We start from the raw sequence: 22,542 nt of genomic DNA on the forward strand, positions 1-22,542 counted from the left end.
AGTAATCTTGAGATGATTTAAAGTATACAGCAGGATGTGCATGGGTTATATGCAGATACTACGCCATTTTATGTAAGGGACTTGAGTGTGCCTCTGGTCCTTGCATTTTGATATCTGTGGGTGGTCCTGGAATGAATCCCCCACTGATACTGAAAGATGACTGTATAGCATTTATGTGGTAGGGAAGCCCTTTAAATTTGTTTTTTGCCCACTGTTGTTGGCTGCAAGGTTTGCTTGAAGATAAGGACATTCCAACTTCTGTGGGCCTTCCTGAATTTCCTGTGATCTCTACAGGCAGTCTTTTTATATCTATCGAAAAGCTCTTAGCCTTTACCTAAAGCATGGGTTCCAACCTGGATTCCCTGGACATCTGGAAGCTCTGTAAGATTTTTCTCTCTGTATGTATAGTATTTGGCATTGGGCCTAGTACGTGGCGGTTTCCTCAGTAACTTAAACAATAATCAGTTGAGTAATGGTGGTTCCCAAGGTATTTTTTGCATTTCTACCAGCCTAGTGGTAATCATACATTTACCTCAGATCAACCACTTTTGACTTAAGCTAATGGAGTTGAGGAAGGAAACAAATCCAGAGTAGCCGAAATCTCTCTGACTTTATGTTATAGGCATTTTGAATATTATCTGTAATTTAAAATATTGAAAATTTCTAAATCAGGGCTATTAACACTAGTTTTTTTCTTGTTTTTATTAGAAGTTCTGATTGGCAGATCTACATGTCTAATTAATAAAATGAGAAAACGAAGTTATTACAAGAATGGTAGTTGTTCAGGGATCCTTCCACATTGAGATCTGCGGAGGGGGGTGCCAGGAATAAAAATTGCCTTTGATGGTAAAATGATTAGGAACCATTCATGCTCAATGGTTCTGAACCATTCCTTCGGGAATCTAAAAGTGTGTACAGTTGACCTTTGAACAACACAGTTTGAATTGTGTGGGTCCACTTACGTGCAGATTTTTTTCAACAATAAATATTTCAGTACTACGCTGTCTGTGGTTGATTGAATCCGAGGATGCAGAACAATGGCTACAAAGGAACTGCATATACGAAGGGCTGACTGTAAGTTACATGCAGATTTTTGATTACTTGAAGGTTGGTACCCCTAACCCCCACGTTGTTCAAGGATCAGCTGTACTCCCTTTCCAGAAAAAAATGCACATGTGTACATAAAAAATTTTATATGTAATTTCAGGGGATTTAGGACTCCCTGAAATGTATCCTGGATTTTTTTGTGTGAAAGTGGAAAATTATGGGAGAGAGTTTCTCCCACCCCCACTTTAATATAATACACACAATTGAAGAGTATCCTGTAGCTTTGCAAATAGCTTATGAAAGGGTTTTCTAAAACTCAACAGTCACTGCTTCAGAAAGGCAGTGTCTTATAGTGGTTAAGAGTACAGGCTCTGGAACCAATCTTCTTGAATTCAAATACTGATTTCTCTACAAAGACCTGTGTGACTCTGGGCAAGTTGCTCAACCTCTCTGTTTCTTTAACTATAGAGTGGATTATTTTAAGAATTACATGAGTTAATAGATGTAAAATGTATTACATGTATTAGAACAGATAGTGACGCTCAATAAGTATTAGCTATTATTATTATTATTATCTTGGGGACTTCCCTGGTGGTCCAGTGGTTGACTGCAATTCCACTGTAGGGGGCGCAGGTTCAATCCTTGGTTGGGAACTAAGATCCCCATATGCTCCATGCGCGGCCAAAAAAAAAGTATTATTTCAGAGATGGAGTTTTTCTGTTGAATATCTGGCCAAGTGAAGTTCTTTTCCATTAGGTAGCCTAATGGAAAAATTAATTCCATTAATTAACATTAGGTAGGCCTCTTTTACCTTATTTCTTTTTTCTTTCCATAGAGATTTTTTTAAATTGAAGTATAGTTGATTTATAATATATTTTCTGTTACTTTATTTCCATGAAGAGATAGTTGCTTCCAATATTATGAGAAAAACAAAGATCTATGTCTTTCTGTAGGACTCCTGTTTTCCTCAGTCACCCACTTTGCCTCTGAGTAGAGTAACTGCTCCTGGTCTTCTTGTCCGCAGGGTGAAAGTTGGTTTTGCCTATTCTCTTTTTCTAGCCCACTGCTATTTTCCACTCTTTTCTTTTTTTAATTATAAAATATTGAATAGAGATTGGGATTAATGTATACACACTACTATATATAAAATAGATAACTAATAAGAACCTACTGTATAGCACAGGGAACTAACTCTATTCAGTACTCTGTAATGATCTATTTAGGAAATGAATCTAAAAAAGAGTGGATATATGTAGATGTATAACTGATCCACTTTGCTGTACACCTGAAACTAACACAACATCGTAAATCACCTGTACTCCAATAAAAATTAAAAGTTAAAAAAAGTAAAAATGAAGACAGAAGTAGAAAAAAATAAAATATTGAATAGAGATTATGTAAACTATTATGATTTATGATGCATTCTTGTACCTCCAACCATTCAAAGAAAAAACGTTTACAGTTATCTTTGAAATACTCTGTATGCCTTTCTCAATCCCATTCCCTTCCCTATCCCATCAAAGGTAATAGTTATCCTTGTACTTATCCTTTTCTTTTTAGCTTTATTGCATTTATTCCTAAGCAATATATTGAAACTTTATGTAAATGGAAACTATATAAGAGAGTGAGTATGTGTGTATTCTTCCGCTACTTGCTCTTTATATTTCAGCTCAATATTCTTGAGTTTCATCTATGTCTGTGTGGGACTATCTCAATTTTTTTAATCCATTCTACTGTCTTGGGCATTTTGGTTGTTATTTTGCTGTTATACAAAGAACTACCATGAATATTTTTATTCATGTTTTTAAATAAATGTGTAATTTCGTCTAGGGTAGTTACCTGAGACTACTCTCAGGTAATTACTGAGTTACAGGAAATGCACATCCTCAGCTTTACTTGATAATGCCAAATTAATTCCAAAAGTGGTTATACTAATTTATGCTCCTAGTGTTAGGGTATAAGGATTCAAATTACTCTATAGTCTCATTATTTATTCATTCAAGAAATGTTTATTGGGTATGTACAGCAGTAAATAAAAACAAAACACCCTACTCTTGGAGTTTAGGTTTTAGTAGAGACAAATAGCTAAAATATTTAATATCAAAATGGTACATGTTTTATGGGGAAAAAAAGTAAAGAAGAGAAGGGGATATTATCTTACTGCTGTCAGAGCCATATGGGGATTAGAGACTATAAGAGGATGAAGTATAACCAGGAAGCTCTGGGCTCCATGTGGTGATTGACATAAAAAGAGGTACAGGTGTGATGAGATTGGTTGGTCCTCAGACTTTCAGGCAGATAATGGTAGTGAAGCTTGTGAGGGTGGGGGGGGGGTAGTTCGAGAATCTTGCCAGGAGTATTTTCAGGAAGGAAAGAGTTAGGAGGCTGGTAATAGGTGATCTTATTCTGAGCATTTAGTGCTTTGGAGCCCTGTTTTGACTCCCCTCTTGCCCGTTGTGGTTTGGAGGATGAGGGGAGGGGTGGTCTTGTCCGGAACATATGGAACACTAGATTGCTCTTGATTCAGGAATACTTGGAGCTCTAGTCTTGCTTAACTCTTGAAGATGGAGAAATGAAGGTTGGGGGAAGGCCATCCTTCATTCTGAGCATTTGGAGCTTAGGGAATGGAGCTTTAGCCAACAGAGATGTGGAGTTTGAGGGGAGGGTAGTCTTGCCTAGAGTATATAGAGCCCACATTGTCAAACTTGTTAATTTTTGCCAGTCTGGTGGATGTGAAATACAGTATCTTGTTGTGGTTTTAATTGAATTTACCCTTTTCTTTCTAAAAACCCAAAATTCTATACCTTTTCAATGTCAGACTTAGTCATATAACTTTACTACTAACTTCTGTGATAAACCCCACAATCATGTGGGTTTTATTCATCATCTATTTGTTTCATGTACTAGACATCCAAGATTTCCCAGTTCAACAACTGAAACTTTTACTGTAGTGGCTCTTGACAGTAGACCCTCAGGGAAATCTGTTATACTCTATGTTGTCACCACAAAGGTCAGGAACCCTACTTTCTGTTCACTCTGCCTGAGGAGCTGAGTTGGTAATCTTCATGCATACTTTGTCACCTAACCTCAAAAAAAAATCAGTGTATCTACACTGATTCTATCCCACCCCATCCGGGGCTCCCATCAGACTATTGACCCCAGGTTGCAGCACTGGCAGAGGCTGCTCTTCAGTTGTCTTTTAAAGTTGCCATTTTAAAATCTGAGAGTCACAGCTGCTATTGATAGTCTGTAAGGAAAATGCTTTGGCTGATCACAGCTAAGGGTTATAACTCCCTCTGCTTTTCAGGCTATATCTTTTTTTTTTTGTGGTACGTGGGCCTCTCATCGTTGTGGCCTCTCTGTTGTGGAGCACAGGCTCCGGACGCGCAGGCTCAGCGGCCATGGCTCACGGGCCCAGCCGCTCCGCGGCATGTGGGATCTTCGCGGACTGGGGCACAAACCCATGTCCCCTGCATCGGCAGGCGGACTCAACCACTGCGCCACCAGGGAAGCCCCAGGCTATATCTTTATACAGTTTTAACACTCACATCTTCCCCAGCGTCCCTTAGTGCTCTCACAGGATCAGGCCTCAGAATTCACAAAAGAACACTGGAGAAAGGCAGACTATATATTGTGCTCTGGTGAGCTGTGGCACTTCCTAGGTGCCTGTCTAGTTGTTCCATGCATCCTGCTCTACCCTACCTTGTTTACTTGTTACATTCAGTGTCATGAAGGAGTACAAAGATGATGAAAGCATCTGTAAATTCCAACTGATTTACTATATATTTTCCAAGAATAGCTCAGGACCGTGCCTTAATTGCCTTCTTAAACTTAAAATGCATATGAGCCTATAAAGACAGATGTGGACAATGAGACATGTCCCTTGTGTTTTCTTTTTCAGCCTTCAAAAGGATTTCATCCAACTTCCTATGGTTAGTTATTAAGAATATTATCTAATAATTTTGTAAGCTTTTCCCTGCATGGATTGAAGTCTGTTTTAGAAGGCTGTCACCATTGTTAATGTTATCCCACCCATTATGGGAGAACTATATATACGGCACCCATTTCACAGAAGAGAGACAAGAAATCTCAAAGTTTTACCACATTAACCATGATTATACAGACCTTATTATTCCCAAAGTTCCAAAGGAGTAGGAAAAAGAAATATATAGTCCTAAAAAAAAATTAAGCTAATACAAACCTTAAATGAACCAAAATCCTCCCTGTTGCCCAATCAAGCATAAGAATAACTCCCAACAGATAAATTGGTTTGAACCCATATGAAGTTGTTATGGGGAAACCCATGAGACAATTCTCATCCAAATGCATGTTTCTAATAATATTGTGAGCAACTCAAAGCCCACATGAGTCGTCTGAAGTTTTATTATTTACAGGTATGTGAAGCATTCCCAGACCCTTCAACCAACTCAACAGCAGCTACTTCCCTGTGACTGGGTCCTGATTAAGGTCCTCCCAAGAAAGACTTCATTGGATCCACGCTCAAGAGGACTCTGCCAGGTTTTCCTGACCCCTCTACATCGCTATAAAGTGCCAAGGCCTTAAGACTTGGGTACGTGTATTACAACGGCAAGAGTGCCAGCGCCCACCAAAGACCCATTGGACCTGTCAGCTCCTCTGTTTCACCAAGCAGACATAATAACTTACCAGCAAAGCAGAGTAAGCCAGATGCCTCTGCATGATACCACCAGCTGATAACACACAAGAAAAAATAATTAACTTAGACTAGAACCCTATCTTTTCTTGAGAAGCTGGGATTTAAAGGAGCTATTCTGAGATCTGTGCTGCTAGTAAGTGACTGATAACATAGACTGGATCAGTCCCTGAGTTCAGAGACTGGGTTGCAAGTGAGTGAAAAATAGACAACGAAATCTTGAAGAATTGCACGGAGGTGCAAGCCACATTTTACCCTCTCCAAGTAATGGTGGTTGGACTGAGAAAGTGCTAAACCAAACCTGTAATAGGACTGGTTGTTTGGGTGTCTCTCTTTATCATTGTTGCCTCTTACAGTTACATTGCTTTCTGTGTTGTGTCTCTAGGTCCCAATGTTCTCAGATAATTCACATTGCCCTGACTGTGGACAGCAATGGTTCCCTAGTTTAGAACTAGGCCATTGGTTGTACCAAACTGAACTGGTTGAGAATGAATGTTACCAAGTATTCTTAGACCGTATTAACAGAGCTGATTATTGCCCTGAGTGTTATCCTGATAATCCTGCTAATAGAAGCCTTGTTCTTCCTTGGTCTTTCCCACTTGAGTGGGCTCCCCAAAATCTTACCAGGTGGACCTTTGAAAAAGCTTGCCACCCATTTCTTCTGGGTCCTCCACTGGTTAGAAAAAGGATACATGACTCTAGAGTTGCTGGTTTTAACCCTGCATTACAGTTAATCCTGACCAGAACAGATAAAACCTTGAACAAAAAACTTGGCCAAAGCAAATAACTTCTGAAACAGTCAAAATCATGGAGACTCTAGAGGGTTTTGTACTAGTAGCCCAAGGAAGATGGAAAAATGACTCCTTTCTATATCTGATCCAGACTGTCACTACTCTGGGAAACTGCTTAAATTGTTGTTGGATCTGCTTCCAGGGTCTGTGCATCTCTTCTTCAGCATGAATTTAATCAGTATTCCAAGCCAGATTGTTCATCTAGAACCTGACTAATCCATATTTCCTATGTTTTGGAATTAGCTTACTCCTAAAAATCTCCACAGCCTAATTATTGACGTTATTATGACATGGTAGTCCTGGAGGAGAAGCCCCATACTGTGTGTACTTTCATTATATTCTAGTGAAAACTTTTCTGGGAAAGCATCCTTGTAGCTGAATTCTAGATTATTCCAGTAAAACAACTAGACATTTTAATAATAAACTATATTGTTCTAAATTCCACCTCTTAAATATTAATCAGTGATAATTATATATATATATAAAATTTATTCATATATAACCATTTATTCATCATTGGCTCTATTTAGCTCATCCTCAGTGTGGCTATGACGTTATCCATAACTGGTCACTGTCAGAGGAATCACATTCAGTCAGGCAGCACCTATATAGGTGACAATAAAAACATGCAGAAATGCCTCTGTCTACACCTCCTTGGCTCTACATAAGCAAGGACTATCCTGTCTTTGTGGTGACTGAACTTAGAATGTCCTCCCCTGGCAATAGAAAAGTACCTGTCCTAGGAGATAGGTGACGAAAGGAGTTACCCAGCTTGACTGCATATATATTATGAACAGTTTAGGGGAAGCATTTTTCTTAGAACTAAGAAGGTCTTACCTGACACTGGCCTCATTCTGGCCTTCACTTGTTCATAAGAATCATGAAACTAGAGTTCAGGTTAAGAAACTTAGAAAAAGCATTGAAAACGTCTCAGAGGCCACTGAACAATTTAAAAATTCCACTTAAGATTCTAGATAATCCAGTGCTTGTGTAGCAACTCAACAATGTTCTCAAGGCCCCAGGTTCTTGCTATCTTTCCCCTCTGGGATCTTTAGCATATTGGCTTTTTGTCCTCATAGTTCTCACCGAGTACAATGTAGCTTGTTGCTGCTCCAGACATTTCAATCCCAATCAAAGGCTGGAAGTAAGGAGCAAAAAGCTTTCTCCTTTCAAGTCTGTGTCTTTTATTTGGGAAGAAGATCTTTCTCAAAAGTCCCTCACAGATTTTTTCTTACATCCTTGATTCACAAAGGAGCCTGGGAAACCTGGCAGAGGGGAATGGAGTTGCACTGCCTGGGTAGGACACATTGTCTCCCCTAATAAAATCAGGGCTCTTTTAGGAAGGAAGAAGTAAGGAATGAATGGCTGTTTGTATGCAACAAATCATGCCTGCCACATGTTAAAAAGTCACTTGTTAGTCTGCTTAAAGAATGTACCCCAGAGATCTGCCCTGTATCTGCCTTATGTCTGTCATGATGGAAGTTCTCTTCTGTTCTATTGCTGAATAAACTGTGTGGACTGCTAAATTGAGTGAAGACTAATTAGTTTATCATTTACCATTGGTTAAGAACTACACTATCCTAAAGCTTTTTCTAAAAAGTGAAAATTTACTTTGAGGTATTGCTTTTGAGTGTGGTGTTATGATCAATATTATTGTCCTAAACTTTTTCAGACACATACCAAAAAGCACTACATATGTGCAATTTTAAATATCGGCAAAATAGAGAAAGGGTCTTTGTTTTTGTTTTAACCAATCTCATTCTTAAATAGTAAGGACATATTAAATGGATTTATACAATTGGTTTTCAAATCAGTGCCTGGGTGAGCTTGTCAGAAATGCAAATTTTCCGATCTTACAGAAATTTTTATTCCTTAGATTGCTTGTGGGGCCCAGGTAGCTACATTTTACAAATAGTGCCTCAGGAGATTCTTACGCAGGTACTCTATGAACTATACTTTGAGAAATACCATAGCAGCATATCCAGGGTATTTAGTTATCTGGCTTAAAAGAATAGGAACTGAGGGCTTCCCTGGTGGCGCAGTGGTTGAGAGTCCGCCTGCCAATGCAGGGGACACGGGTTCGTGGCCCGGTCCGGGAAGATCCCACATGCCGCGGAGCGGCTGGGCCCGTGAGCCATGGCCGCTGGGCCTGCGCGTCCGGAGCCTGTGCTCTGCAACGGGAGAGGCCACAACAGTGAGAGGCCCGCGTATCACACACACAAAAAAAAAGAATAGGAACTGAGTACTCATAATACTGTAAGGTAGTGATAGTTATTGTACTTTGCCGGTCACATATAAAGAGGTTTCACATCAGAGTGAAGGTCACTGCTGATATTTCAGGTTATAACTCAGCCATTTTTCTCAACTGTGAGGAGGGCTCTATTGTAGCCCTCCTCAAAAACAGTTCTGTGTGTTGTCATTATAAGGTATGTGAGTATATAGGCAAGAGAAAGGAATCAAAAATGCTAATTTTAATATTACATTAAGAAGGGTACTTTGCCTTCATACATGATTATCATCACATACCTGATATATGGTCAGCTCTCAGAACTAACATCATGGGGTAGAGTTCATAAAATTGAGCAAGGGAGAAAATTTAGAAAACTTTGTAGCTTTTCAGCTTCGGTCTTTTTAAGTATGACTTTACTTGGCTTAAAATATTGCAGATTATTCTAAAATACTCTACTTCATAGTTATGAATAATGAATTTTAAAGTATAAGTGTATTCTTAAAATTCTCATGACAATTGATCCACTGTTTTGGATTATATGAGCCGTATTAATGTATACTTCCGTACTGTAGGAGAGTTGATAATTACTTACACGTAATGGTGGCCATTTCTAGACTTCTAGAACTACTCTGTTATTTTAATGCAGACCTAGGAGTGGAAGTTTAATGGAAACTGTGCTGGGGCAACTGGAAAGTACCTACTAAAGCAGAGTCTGTCTTGAGTTGTGCGTGACTAAGTTAAGATTCATCTCTAAGTTGTAGGAGAAGGTAGCCCAGGCAGACAGGCACGCAAGAAAGAATTCCATGACATCCAAAGTGTATGTGGCAATCAGCAGAATACAGATATCTGTAAAAGTGAGTTGAGCCATACCCCTTCTATCTCTTCAGTCTCCTCTGGCAGCCCTTGAGTCTCCATGGAAGCTTGGGAACACAGCTTGAAAACTACTTGTTATAGAGGAAAAATAATAGCTTTGGAGCCAGCTGACCTAGGTTTGTCTTCTGATTCTGGCACTATTAAATGACCTTGGGCATTTTAACCTTTCTGTATCCAGTTTCTTCATCTGTGAAATAGGTTATGTAATAATACCTACCTCATACTGTTGTGAGGTTTAAATGTGATAACATATGTCAATCATATGGCATGTAGTACATCTTTAGGACTAGGAAGGGTATAAGAGAATGAGGCAGAAGTTAGAACTAGGGATAAGGTAGAGTCTTAGAACAGGGATTAAAGCCAAATTGTTAGAACTTGATGCTGAATTGTTAAAAACTTCTTAAATCCTTCCTGGTGAAGGACAAGATTAATCTTGGGACTGAGGTCGATCGTGTAATTATGTATGTCAAATGGTCTTAGATGTAAAGATTAAGAGGCCTGGTGGGATGAATGACCCAAGGCAAATCATTGTCACATTTTTTAGGCCCATTTATAATCATAATTGTGGCAGATGTAGTTGCTACATGATTTATTACATCACTTGAGACTTTCACAACACCAAAATAAGCAATTTGAGAAGAGTTGAAGAATATGTGCAAATTTACCCAGGTCATATGTGCTAGAGTCACAATTCAAATGTAGAATCAGGATGCCTTATAGTATGTTTATGATACATATATATATTTTTTACTAGTTGTGTGTTCTTGGGTAAGATTCTTAACATCTCTATATCTCAGTTTCCTTATCTGTAAAATAGAAGGAATATTAATAGTCCATACATCATAAGATTGAGGTTTCCAGGATAGAGTAGGTTGGGTGAGGTCCTACTGCTCTCCCAGCTCTGATTTTGTTCTCATGGGTAGCTTTTCTTTGTCCTATCTCTTCTCAGCTGGATATGACAAAATGTATAGGAGGCTGTGGTTGAAGTGTGCCTCTGTAACATAAGTTCATTGTGTGTGGGCTCAGAGTTACCATTACAGGCCTTTCCTTTTTTTTTTTTCTTTTGAATTTTATTTTATTTATTTTTTTATACAGCAGGTTCTTATTAGTTATCCATTTTATACATATTAGTGTATATATGTCAACCCAATCTCCCAATTCATCATACCACAGGCCTTTTCTTTTGATTCTTACTTTTCCTCACAGAAGCTAATATATTTTATTTGATTACTCATTTAAAAAATATATTAACATCAATCATATAGAAAAGTGCAGGAAATAACATTCACCTATGTATCCAGGTCTAAAATACATTAACTTAGGAAAGATATCCCATGCTCTTGGATTGGAAAAATTAATATTGTTAACATGGCCATACTACCCAAAGCAATCTACAGATTTAATGCGATCCCTACCAAATTACCCATGACATTTTTCACAGAAATAGAACAAATAATCCTACAATTTATGTGGAACCATAAAAGACCCAGAATTGCCAAAGCAATCCTGAGGAAAAAGGGAAAAGCAGAAGGCATAAGCCTCCCAGACTTCAGATGATGCTACAGAGCTACAGTAATCAAAATGGCATGGCATTGGCACAAAAACATATATGGATCAATGGAACAGAATAGAGAGCCCAGAAATAAACCCACACACCTATGGTCAATCTTCAACAAAGGAGGCAAGAATATACAATGGGAAAAAGACAGTCTCTTCAGCAAGTGGTGTTGGAAAAGTTGGACAGCTGCATGTAAATCAATGAAGTTAGGACACACCCTCATACCATACAGAAAAATAAACTCAAAATGGCTTAAAGCCTTAAACATAAGACATGACACCATAAAACTCCTAGAAGAGAACATAAGCAAAACATTCTGACATAAATCATACCAGTGTTTTCTTAGGTCAGTCTCCCAAGGCAATAGAAATTAAAACAAAAATAAACAAATAGGACCTAATTAAATCTACAAGCTTTTGCACAGCAAAAGAAACCATAAACAAAACGAAAAGACAACCTACAGACTGGGAGAAAATATTTGCAAATGATGCGACTGACAAGGGCTTAATTTGCAGAATATACAAACAGCTCATACAACTCAACAACAACAAAAAACTCAATTGAAAAATGGGCAGAAGACCTAAATAGGCATTTCTCCAAAGAAGACATGTAGATGGCCAAGAAGCACATGAAAAGCTGCTCAACATCACGAATTATTCGACAAATGCAAATCAAAGCTACAATGAGGCACCACCTTACACCAGTCAGAATGGCCATCATTAAAAAGTGTACAAATTTTAACAAATGCTGGAGAGGGTGTGAAGAAAAGGGAACCCTCCTACATTGTTGGTGGGAACGTAAGTTTGTGCAGCCACTATGGAAAACAGTATGGAGGTTCAACAGAAAACCAAAAAAGAATTACCATATGGTCCAGCAATCCCACCCCAGGGCATATACCCAGACAAGACTATAATTCAAAAAGATAGGGAATTCCCTGGCGGTCCAGTGGTTAGGACTCCGTGCTTTCACTGCCGAGGGCCCAGGTTCAATCCCTGGTCGGGGAACTAAGATCCTGCAAGGTGCATGGCATTGCAAAAACAAAAAGATACATGCACCCCTAAGTTCATAGCAGCACTGTTCACAATAGCCACGACATGGAAACAACCTAAATGTCCATTGACAGGTGGATAAAGAAGGTGTACCTATATACAATAGAATACTGCTCAGCCATAAAAAAGAATGAAATAATGCCATTTGCAGCAACATGGATGGAACTAGAGATTATCATACTAAGTGAAGTAAGTCAGAAAAAAAAAGACAAATACCATATAACATCACTTATATGTGGAATCTAAAATATGACACAAATGAACTTATGTACGAAACAGAGACTCACAGACATAGAGAACAGACTTGTGGTTGCCAAGGGGGAGGGAAGGTGGAGGTAGGGATGGAGTGGAAGTTTGGGGTTAGCAGATGCAAACTATTATATACAGAATGGATAAACAACAAGGTCCTACTGTATAATACAGGGGACTATATTCAGTATCCTGTGATAAACTATAATGGAAAAGAATATAAAAAAGAATGTATATATATATATGTATAACAAATCACTTTGCTGTACAGAAATTAACACAACTGTAAATCAACTATACTTCAATTTGAAAAAATAGATAAAATACACTAACATTTTGCCACATATACCTTTTTTTTCTTTTTTTTAGAGGCTTTACAGGTACAGTTGAAACCGATTCTTGTTCTCATCCTATTCCTGTCCTTTCCTCCATAGAAGCAAGCATATATCCTTTCTGTTCATGTGTTTATTTAAACAATGTACAGAGCAATAAAAGAGTTGAACACTTTCAAAATTTTATTACTCAGTAACATTCATATATAAACATGTATTATGCATCAATCTGTAGAGATAACCTTACAACATTTAATTTTATGTGTTGGAGTCTGCTAACTTGGTTGTATTACTGCAGTGCAAAGGTCATTCCATATACCAGACAATGAACACCTACCAGGCTGTCAAAACATTACCACTGGTACATTGAGATGGAGCAGAAAAGGTGCATCTTAAAGACAGAGCACAGGGCAGCCACAACAGAAGAAGAGGCACTGAGGCAAATCTGTGTCCCTCTTCAGGGAGGTCTCAGGATATCGAAATAGTAGGCATCCCTCAGCCTACTATCTGTTGATTTTCTCCAGTTATGGAGAATGCAACCTTACTACTTTAACCTGGTTCACGCCCTCATGGAGACAGTTAAAGCAAAACAGTAAGTTTTGGTGCAGATTTCAGGGTCACAGGGAAATGGAGATAAATACCAGTGATAAGGCTAAGTTTTCTTTAAGTGGAAAAATGAACCATAACCTCCATAAATGGGGCACTGAAAACCAACATTTCACAATTGAACTTGAAAGGGATTCACTTCATGAGTTCCTTTTTGCAAAAGATACCATCAAAGGTATTTTTTTTGGACATTCTTATGGAGTGGTTTTTCCTACAGCTGCAGAAAGTCTCCAACATGCCCATTTTCCATCAGCATGAGGCTCTGCCTCACTTCTATTACACAGTCCAGAGATTCCTAATGTATACATTTCCTGGTATTGATTGGACACTGTTGAAAAGATTGACCTGCCTCTGGAACAGTGGCCTCCAGATCTCCCAGATACCCCACCATGTGACTTTTTGTGAGGATGTGTCAAGAACCTCTGTGTTTGTACCACTTCTTCCTTGTAGCCTCGAGGGACTACGTTTTCGCTATGAACAACAATGTTACAAAGTGTCTGAGTGAAATGGGCTATAGGAATGATGTGTGTCTTGTGACAAGAAAGGTGTATATTGAACATTTGTAAGATTATTGAAATATCTCTCATGATTTTCTTGCAGACTGCTTATTGACCACAACCCCGTTTCCAAGTAATACGTTTTTTAAAGCATTCAGTTGTTATTTGAAAAAAAGTTTTTTGAGGATATTCTACATGCAATAAAATGTACAGATTTTAAGTTTGATGACAAACACTACCTCAATAAAAATATGAAGCACTTTCATTACTCCAGAAGGTTTTCTCATGCCCTTTTCCAGTCAGTAGTCCTTCCCCTAGGAACCTCTGATCTGTTTTCCATCACTGCAGACCACTGGCAATTCTAGAACTTCAAATAAATGGAATCATTTAGCATATAATCTTGTGTGTGGCTTTTTTCGCTCATCACACTTTTTAGATTCATCCATGTTATGGTATGTATCAGTAGTTGGTTCATTTTTTTTTCATTCATTCAATTTGTTTTAACATCTTTATTGGAGTATAATTGCTTTACAATGGTGTGTTAGTTTCTGCCTTATAACAAAGTGAATCAGTTATACATATACATATATCCCCACATCTCTTCCCTCTTGCATCTCCCTCCCTCCCACCCTCCCTGTCCCACCCCTCTAGGTGGTCACAAAGCACTGAGCTGATCTCCCTGTGCTATGCGGCTGCTTCCCACTAGCTATCTGTTTTACGTTTGGTAGTGTATATACGTCCATGCCACTCTCTCACTTTGTCCCAGCTTACCATTCCCTCTCCCCGTATCCTCAAGTCCATTCTCTAGTAGGTCTGTGTCTTTATTCCCGTCTTGCCCCTAGGTTCTTCATGAACATTTTTTATTTTTAGATTCCATATATATGTGTTAGCATATGGTATTTGTTTTTCTCTTTCTGACTTCACTCTGTATGACAGACTCTAGGTCCATCCACCTCACTACAAATAATTCAATTTTGTTTCTTTTTATGGCTGAGTAATATTCTATTGTATATATGTGCCACATCTTCTTTATCCATTCATCTGTTGATGGACACTTAGGTTGCTTCCATGTCCTGGCTATTGTAAATAGAGCTGCAATGAACATTTTGGTACATGACTCTTTTTGAATTATGGTTTTCTCAGGGTATATGCCCAGTAGTGGGGTTGCTGTGTTATATGGTAGTTCTATTTTTAGTTTAAGGAACCTCCATACTGTTCTCCATAGTGGCTGTATCAATTTACATTCCCACCAACAGGGCAAGAGGGTTCCCTTTTCTCCACACCCTCTCCAGCATTTATTGTTCCTAGATTTTTTGATGATGGCCATTCTGACTGGTGTGAGATGAAATCTCATTGTAGTTTTGATTTGCATTTCTCTAATGATTAATGATGTTGAGCATTCTTTCATGTGTTTGTTGGCAATCTGTATATCTCCTTTGGAGAAATGTCTATTTAGATCTTCTGCCCGTTTTTGGATTGGGCTGTTTGTTTTTTTGATATTGAGCTGCGTGAGCTGCTTGTAAATTTTGGAAATTAATCCTTTGTCAGTTGTTTCATTTGCAAATATTTTCTTGCATTCTGAGGGTTGTCTTTTGGTCTTGTTTATGGTTTCCTTTGCTGTGCAAAAGCTTTGAAGTTTCATTAGGTCCCATTTGTTTATTTTTGTTTTTATTTCCATTTCTCTAGGAGGTGGGTCAAAAAGGATCTTGTGTGATTTATGTCAGAGTGTTCTGCCTGTGTTTTCCTCTAAGAGTTTGATAGTGTCTGGCCTTACATTTAAGTCTTTAATCCATTTTGAGTTTAGTTTTGTGTGTGGTGTTAGGGATGTTCTAATTTCATTCTTTTACATGTAGCTGTCCAGTTTTCCCAGCACCACTTATTGAAGAGGCTGTCTTTTCTCCACTGTATATTCTTGCCTCTTTTATCAAAGGTAAGGTGACCATATGTGCATGGGTTTATCTCTGGGCTTTCTATCCTGTTCCATTGATCTATCTTTCTGTTTTTGTGCCAGTACCATACTGTCTTGATTACTGTAGCTTTGTAGTATAGTCTGAAGTCGGGGAGCCTGATTCCTCCAGCTCCGTTTTTCTTTCTCAAGATTGCTTTGGCTATTCGGGGTCTTCTGTGTTTCCATACAAATTGTGAAATTTTTTGTTCTAGTTCTGTGAAAAATGCCAGTGGTCGTTTGATAGGGATTGCATTGAATCTATAGATTGCTTTGGGTAGTAGAGTCATTTTCACAATGTTGATTCTTCCAATCCAAGAACATGGTATATCTCTCCATCTGTTTGTATCATCTTTAATTTCTTTCATCAGTGTCTTATAAGTTTCTGCATTCAGGTCTTTTGTCTCCTTGGGTAGGTTTATTCCTAGATATTTTATTCTTTTTGTTGCAGTGGTAAATGGGAGTGTTTTCTTAATTTCACTTTCAGATTTTTCATCATTAGTATATAGGAATGCCAGAGATTTCTGTGTATTTTGTATTCTGCTACTTTACCAAATTCATTGATTAGCTCTAGTAGTTTTCTGGTAGCATCTTTAGGATTCTCTATGTATAGTATGTCATCTGCAAACAGTGACAGTTTTACTTCTTTTCCAATTTGGATTCCTTTTATTTCTTTTTATTCTCTGATTGCTGTGGCTAAAACTTCCAAAACTATGTTGAATAGTAGTGGTGAGAGTGGGCAACCTTGTCTTGTTCCTGATCTTAGTGGAAATGCTTTCAGTTTTTCACCATTGAGGACGATGTTGGCTGTGGGTTTGTCATATATGGCCTTTATTATGTTGAGGAAAGTTCCCTCTATGCCTACTTTCTGGAGGGTTTTTATCATAAATGGGTGTTGAATTTTGTTGAAAGCTTTCTCTGCATCAATTGAGATGATCATATTGTTTTTCTCCTTCAATTGGTTAATATGGTGTATCACATTGATTGATTTGTGTATATTGAAGAATCCTTGCATTCCTGGGATAAACCCCACCTGATCATGGTGTATGATTCTTTTAATGTGCTGTTGGATTCTGTTTGCTAGTATTTTGTTGAGGATTTTTGCATCTGTGTTCATTAGTGATATTGGCCTGTAGTTTTCTTTCTTTGTGACATCTTTGTCTGGTTTTGGTATCAGGGTGATGGTGGCCTCATAGAATGAGTTTGGGAGTGTTCCTCCCTCTGCTATATTTTGGAAGAGTTTGAGAAGGATAGATTGTTAGCTCTTCTCTAAATGTTTGATAGAATTCTCCTATGAAGCCATCTGGTCCTGGGCTTTTGTTTGTTAGAAGATTTTTAATCACAGTTTCAATTTCAGTGCTTGTGATTGGTCTGTTCATATTTTCTATTTCTTCCTGGTTCAGTCTTGGAAGGTTGTGCATTTCTAAGAAATTGTCCATTTTTTCCAGGTTGTCCATTTTATTAGCATATAGTTGCTTGTTGTTCAATTATTTTTGAATCACTCTATATATTATTGTGTTTATTAAATTTTATATAAATGCTTTAATATTGTACCTTTATAAATTTTTGATATCTAACTCATTACTTTATATACAATATTATGTTTTAAGAATATACTACAATGGGCTTCCCTGGTGGCGCAGTGGTTGAGAGTCCACCTGCCGATGCAGGGGACACGGGTTCGTGCCCCGGTCTGGGAAGATCCCACATGCCGCGGAGCGGCTGGGCCTGTGAGCCATGGCCGCTGAGCCTGCGCGTCCAGAGCCTGTGCTCCACAATGGGAGAGGCCACAACAGTGAGAGGCCCGCGTACCACAAAAAAAAAAAAAAAAAAGAATATACTACATTTTAAAAATTCCACTTCCTTATTTATGGACATTTAAGATTTTCTCATTTTTCCTCATTTTAAACAATGCTGCTACAAACATCATTGGGCACTTGAGGAAAAGTTTCTCTGAGGTATATGTCTAAAAGAATTGCCGATTTATAGAATGTGTGTGTGTCTTAACTAGGTATTGCCATATTGCTCTCCAAAGCTGTAACAGTTTACTTCATTGCCAGTAAAGATCTCTGTATCTCCAAATCCTCATCAACACTTGGTATTGCCTGATTTAAAAATTTTTGCCCATCTGGTGGTTGTGAAATGGCATCTCATCATTAATTCATTTTGCATTTCCTTGACTAAGTTTCTTACCAATTCAGTAGACTTTTAGATGTCCTCTTTATTTAACTGCTTGTTCATCTCTTTTGCCCACTGCTTTTAAAATAGCATTATTTGTCTCTTACTGATTTGCAGTAGTCTTTATGTATTCTAGATATTAATCTCTTAATGATTATATGTGTTGCTGATATCTTTATAGTCAGTGAATTTATCTTTTAACCATGATTTTGATGATTTGTCTAGAGATTAACATTTTTAACGTCATCACATTTGTCAGAGTTCCCCTTATGGTTTGCATATTTTATATCTTGATCAAGAAAACCTTGAGATTATAAAGGTATTCCATGCTTTCATCCAAAACTGTCAAAGTTTTGCTCTTTACATTTAGGTCTCTTATCTGCAATTGATTTTTGTGGAGGTAGAAATCTAATTTTTTTCCCATTTGAAAAGTCATTTGTCCCAAAACTATTTATTCACTAATCCATTCTTTTTCTTTTGTCACTCAATTTCCGTTATTTATGTATGCATATATTTCTTGTCTCTCTATTCTGTGTAATCTGTCTTTTCTTACACCAATGCCCTATTGTTTTTAACGTCTTGATATATCTGGTAAAAATATCCCCCCTTCTTCAAAATTCTTTTTTCTTTCTTCAGAATTATCTTGACTCTTCTTAATCCTTTACTGCTCTTTGTGAATTTTAGGGTCAACTTGTTCATTCCATAAGAAACATATAACAATAAAAAAATTGTCTCAAGATTTTGTTTCAAATTGCAATGAATTTATAGATTAATTTGGAAAGAAGTGGCATTAAATGGCTTTGAGTCTTACTGTCTATATGTATTTCTCTATTTAGGTCCTTTTTATGTCCTTCAGTAAAGTTTTATACTTTTCTCCCTAAAAGTTCTTTTCTTAAAACAGTTTATTGAGGTATAATTTACATACCATAAACTTCACCCTACTCTAAAATTCTTGCATATGTGTTGTTAGATTTATTACTAGGTACCTTTTAGTTTTTATCATGAGGTACCTTACAGTTATTGTGAATAGCATCTTCACTTTCTAAAATTTTTGTAACTGGACTTTATTTTTAAAGGATTGGGGACTTTTTATTTTCTATCACAAAATAGGATAGGAGGTAACCCTCATTGCAACATATGATGGTAATGAAAAGGAGATCTATAAGCCCAGTCCCAGGAGTCTGAAGCAGATAAAAGGGTGACAAGGAACCCTCCAAATCTGAGACTTGTTTCTAAGTGTTCACACCAGCAGAAAGGAGGCCTGTTTTTAACCCCTCCCTTCACATTCAGTTTATAGTTGACACCACTCTATTCGTACATTCAAGCATTCATTCACTTATTCATATTCTTTTAAATTAAAATATGGGGTTCTTGCTGTATACTAAGATCTGTGCTAGGCATTTGGGATTAAATTTTTTAACTTGTAAAATTAGATTTTATAAAAGAGTGTTGTGAGAAGGACACAAAAAAGGCTAGTTGGCTAACTTCTCAACTAGGCTATCCAAAAAATGTAGCACTTTACAAAGCTCTTTCACATATATTTTTATATTTAGTCATCATAGCAATCCTTAATCATTTTTATAGATAGTGAAGGTTAAGTAACTTTGAGTGGTATGGTTTTTGACAAAAAAATAAGATTTAACTATAAAATGACATGATTAAGTTTTTATTGCTTATAAATTGCCTCTGATTTCTATTCCTTTTATATACAGCTCATAATCATTTATTTTTTGTTTTGTTTTTGTTTTTTTTTACAGAAACATTTAATTAAAGACTATAGAGTAAACATAATGTCTTAAGATCATAATCATTTATATTTAGTCTTCTTTGAGCACTGTATAGAAGGGCATTGTATAAAGAGATACCTGTCTCCATATTTTACAAAAGAATACTGTGTGAAAACCACTAAGAAGGCAGTGACTAAACACAAAATGTGTATTTCCTCTTCCTAACACCAAGACAGCCATCTTAGTTTGTAGGTAGCCCGTGTGCATTGTTACTTGTTAATGATAAGTGAAAGCTTCTGATAGGCAAACTCTGAGAAATTTATATGGGACAGAAATTGAAGACATAAAGGAAATCTGCAGTGATTAACTCAACAGTGACTTAAATTTTTACTCTTAGAATTACTTTTCATTTCAATTTTTACTCTTAGAATTACTTTTCATTTCAGTTTCAAAGATGTTCTCTTCAAGATTCTGGTCACTTGGTCTTACTTTTTACATCCTTCCAGACACATTGGAATGTATTAGAAGGCTATGGCATCTATACAAGGTTAATAATCTGAAGCTTTTCTTCAGTTTGTAGTCTAGGATTTGGAATATGATCCTCATGAAAGCCAGAAAACACTTTCTCTTCACTAGAAAAGTTTCAGAGAGGAAATATTACTCAAACTAGACAGATTTAGTAAATAAAGCTGAAATTGGCACTTCTCCCATGTGTGAATAAAAAAGTCATTTAATTTTTTTCATTTTATTTTAGTCACTGTATATATGCCTTGTTTCCTGGGTCCACGGGAAGCATGAGCCTGTTGGGACTTGGGACAAGAAGAAAACAAGACATCTGCACAAGGAAAACCAGACACTAACAAAAAGTATCCCAAAGTCTGAAGAGATAAAACGCAAACATGACTGACAGAGGACTTAGGGATCCTCCAGAGGGTAAGACTAGTTTGTACAACACTAGGTTTGTGCTGTAGGAAACTAGGGCTGTGCTAGAGAGAAAGTCTCTGGTGACTAAAACTGAAGTTTGGAAGTAAAAAAGAAATTAACTTAATTGCTTAATTTGTTATGATTCTTACTCTTTGATATTTACTGAATTTTACCATAATACCAGACCCTAATTATGAAAAAGAGTTATATTTTAGAGACTCCCATAGTAGGAACCTATAGTATTGGAAAAAGTACAATGCATCTTAAAAAAAGATGGTAGACAGATCTTTAGAGTTACATTTTTAAAAATCAAGTAAGCTATATGCTATATATTTAGAGGGGGATCTTTCAATTATAAGGAAAGATGAAATTTAAATTCTTCATCCTACTTACGTGTATGTGTCTATATATATATATGATATAAAATAGGCAAAATATGAAGTAGGTTTTTCAGAAGAGAAGGGTATATTTAAATATTTTATTAAGGATATTTTTAAATATATGAAAGTAGAACAGTATAATGAAGTCCCATGTACTCAAAATCTAACTTCAACTTTTACCTACATAATGGTACTCTTGTTGCCTGCCTTGGAATATTTAAATGCAAACCCAAGACATTATATCATTTTATTTGTCAATACTTTAGTTTACATCTCTTAAAGATAGATTTAAAAAATAAAAAAAAGAACCAAAATAGCATTATCACACCTAAAAAATAAATTAATAGTTATTCCACGCTGTCATCATATATACAGCCAGTATTCACATTTCCCCCATTGTCTCATAATTTTTTTTTCTTCACTGTTGGGTTTTTAAATTCTTTTTTCTTTACATTTGGGCCACATACTGCATTTGATTGATACATCTTTTTGGTTGCTCTTTTTTTTTTAAGCTTTATTATGGAAAATTTCAAACATATATAAAAGTAGAGAGAGGAAATGAATCTCATGTACCCATCAAACAGCTTCATCTGCTGTCAACATATGGCTAATGTGGTTTCATTTACACTCCCTTACTTCTCCTTACCCCCATATCATTGAGTTGAAGCAGATTCTAGGTGTCACATAATTTTAGCCATAAATACTTGAACACTTACCTCTAAATGATAAGGATTTCTTTGGAAAAACACTATCACAATACCTTTATCATAAATAGAAGATGAACAATAATTCCTGAGTCTCATCAAATATCTGGTGTTCAAAGTTTTCTGATTATTCATAAATATTTCTTTAACAACTGGTTTGCAGGACAGTGAATCTAAACAGTGTGGTCCACACATTGTTGATGTATTCAAGTACCTCTTAATCAATAGGTTACTCCTTTTTTTTTCTTGCCATTTATTTTTATTTCCTGCTGTTATTAAATAAACAAAGTCTTTTGTCCCTTAGAATTAGGGACATAAGGGAATATGTCCCTTATTAGGGACACAGAATAAGGGAATTCTAGAATTCCCTTAGAATTTCCCTCATTGTGGGTTTTGCATGATTACATTTGCTGAGGCATAATTTAATGTATCCCTCTATCCCTGTGTTTCTTGGAAACTGGTAGTTAGCTCTAGAAGCTTGATCAGATCCAGATTCAGTTTGGCAAGAATACTGCATAAGTGGTATGGTGTACTTCCTATTGCATTGAATTCGGGAGGTTATAGTAATGTCTGGTTTTCCTTCTTTTTGTGGTGTTAAGATTGATCAGTGGGTTCAGCAGTTGTCAGTCTCATTCATCTCGTTCATAAAATTCCTCATTATCCTTTTGCATAATGGTTTTAGTTGCTATTGATGATCATTGCCTAGGTCTGTTATTTCATTAGGGAAGAGGATGTATTTAATACTACCAAAAATTGGTTTCTCATTCAAAATAGTTTTAC

At 36.9% G+C, this 22,542-nt stretch overlaps 2 protein-coding genes across 6 annotated transcripts in view; both read left to right on the top strand.

Annotated features, from left to right (window-relative positions):
- LOC111165729 (torsin-1A-interacting protein 2-like) overlaps window positions 1–22,542 on the top strand; it is a 42,907-nt gene that overhangs the window by 11,177 nt on the left and 9,188 nt on the right. For 2 of the 5 annotated variants that reach the window (XM_022556632.2, XM_089910594.1), the window contains exons 1-2: window positions 5,503–5,617; window positions 20,509–20,687. In XM_022556632.2, the coding sequence (XP_022412340.1) occupies window positions 20,654–20,687 (34 nt within the window). In that variant the 5' untranslated portion in view covers window positions 5,503–5,617; window positions 20,509–20,653. Of the gene's footprint in view, window positions 1–994; window positions 1,075–5,502; window positions 5,618–20,508; window positions 20,688–22,542 lie in introns of those variants that run through there. The other 3 variants (XM_022556633.2, XM_022556635.2, XM_089910584.1) reach the window with 2 other exon arrangements.
- On the top strand, window positions 5,612–8,040 carry LOC111165730 (torsin-1A-interacting protein 2). The gene has a single exon (XM_022556636.3). The coding sequence runs from the start codon at window positions 6,111–6,113 to the stop codon at window positions 6,504–6,506; it is 396 nt and encodes a 131-aa protein (XP_022412344.1). The 5' UTR covers window positions 5,612–6,110; the 3' UTR covers window positions 6,507–8,040.

The sequence above is a fragment of the Delphinapterus leucas genome, chromosome 1, assembly GCF_059928025.1.
Source record: "Delphinapterus leucas isolate spDelLeu-1000000601 "Yukka" chromosome 1, BTC_Dleu_Yukka2, whole genome shotgun sequence".
NCBI lineage: Eukaryota > Metazoa > Chordata > Mammalia > Artiodactyla > Monodontidae > Delphinapterus > Delphinapterus leucas.

Excerpts from the sequence above, each read along its gene's own strand:
- LOC111165730 (XM_022556636.3), top strand. The coding sequence starts at position 6,111 with ATGTTCTCAGATAATTCACATTGCCCTGACTGTGGACAGCAATGGTTC.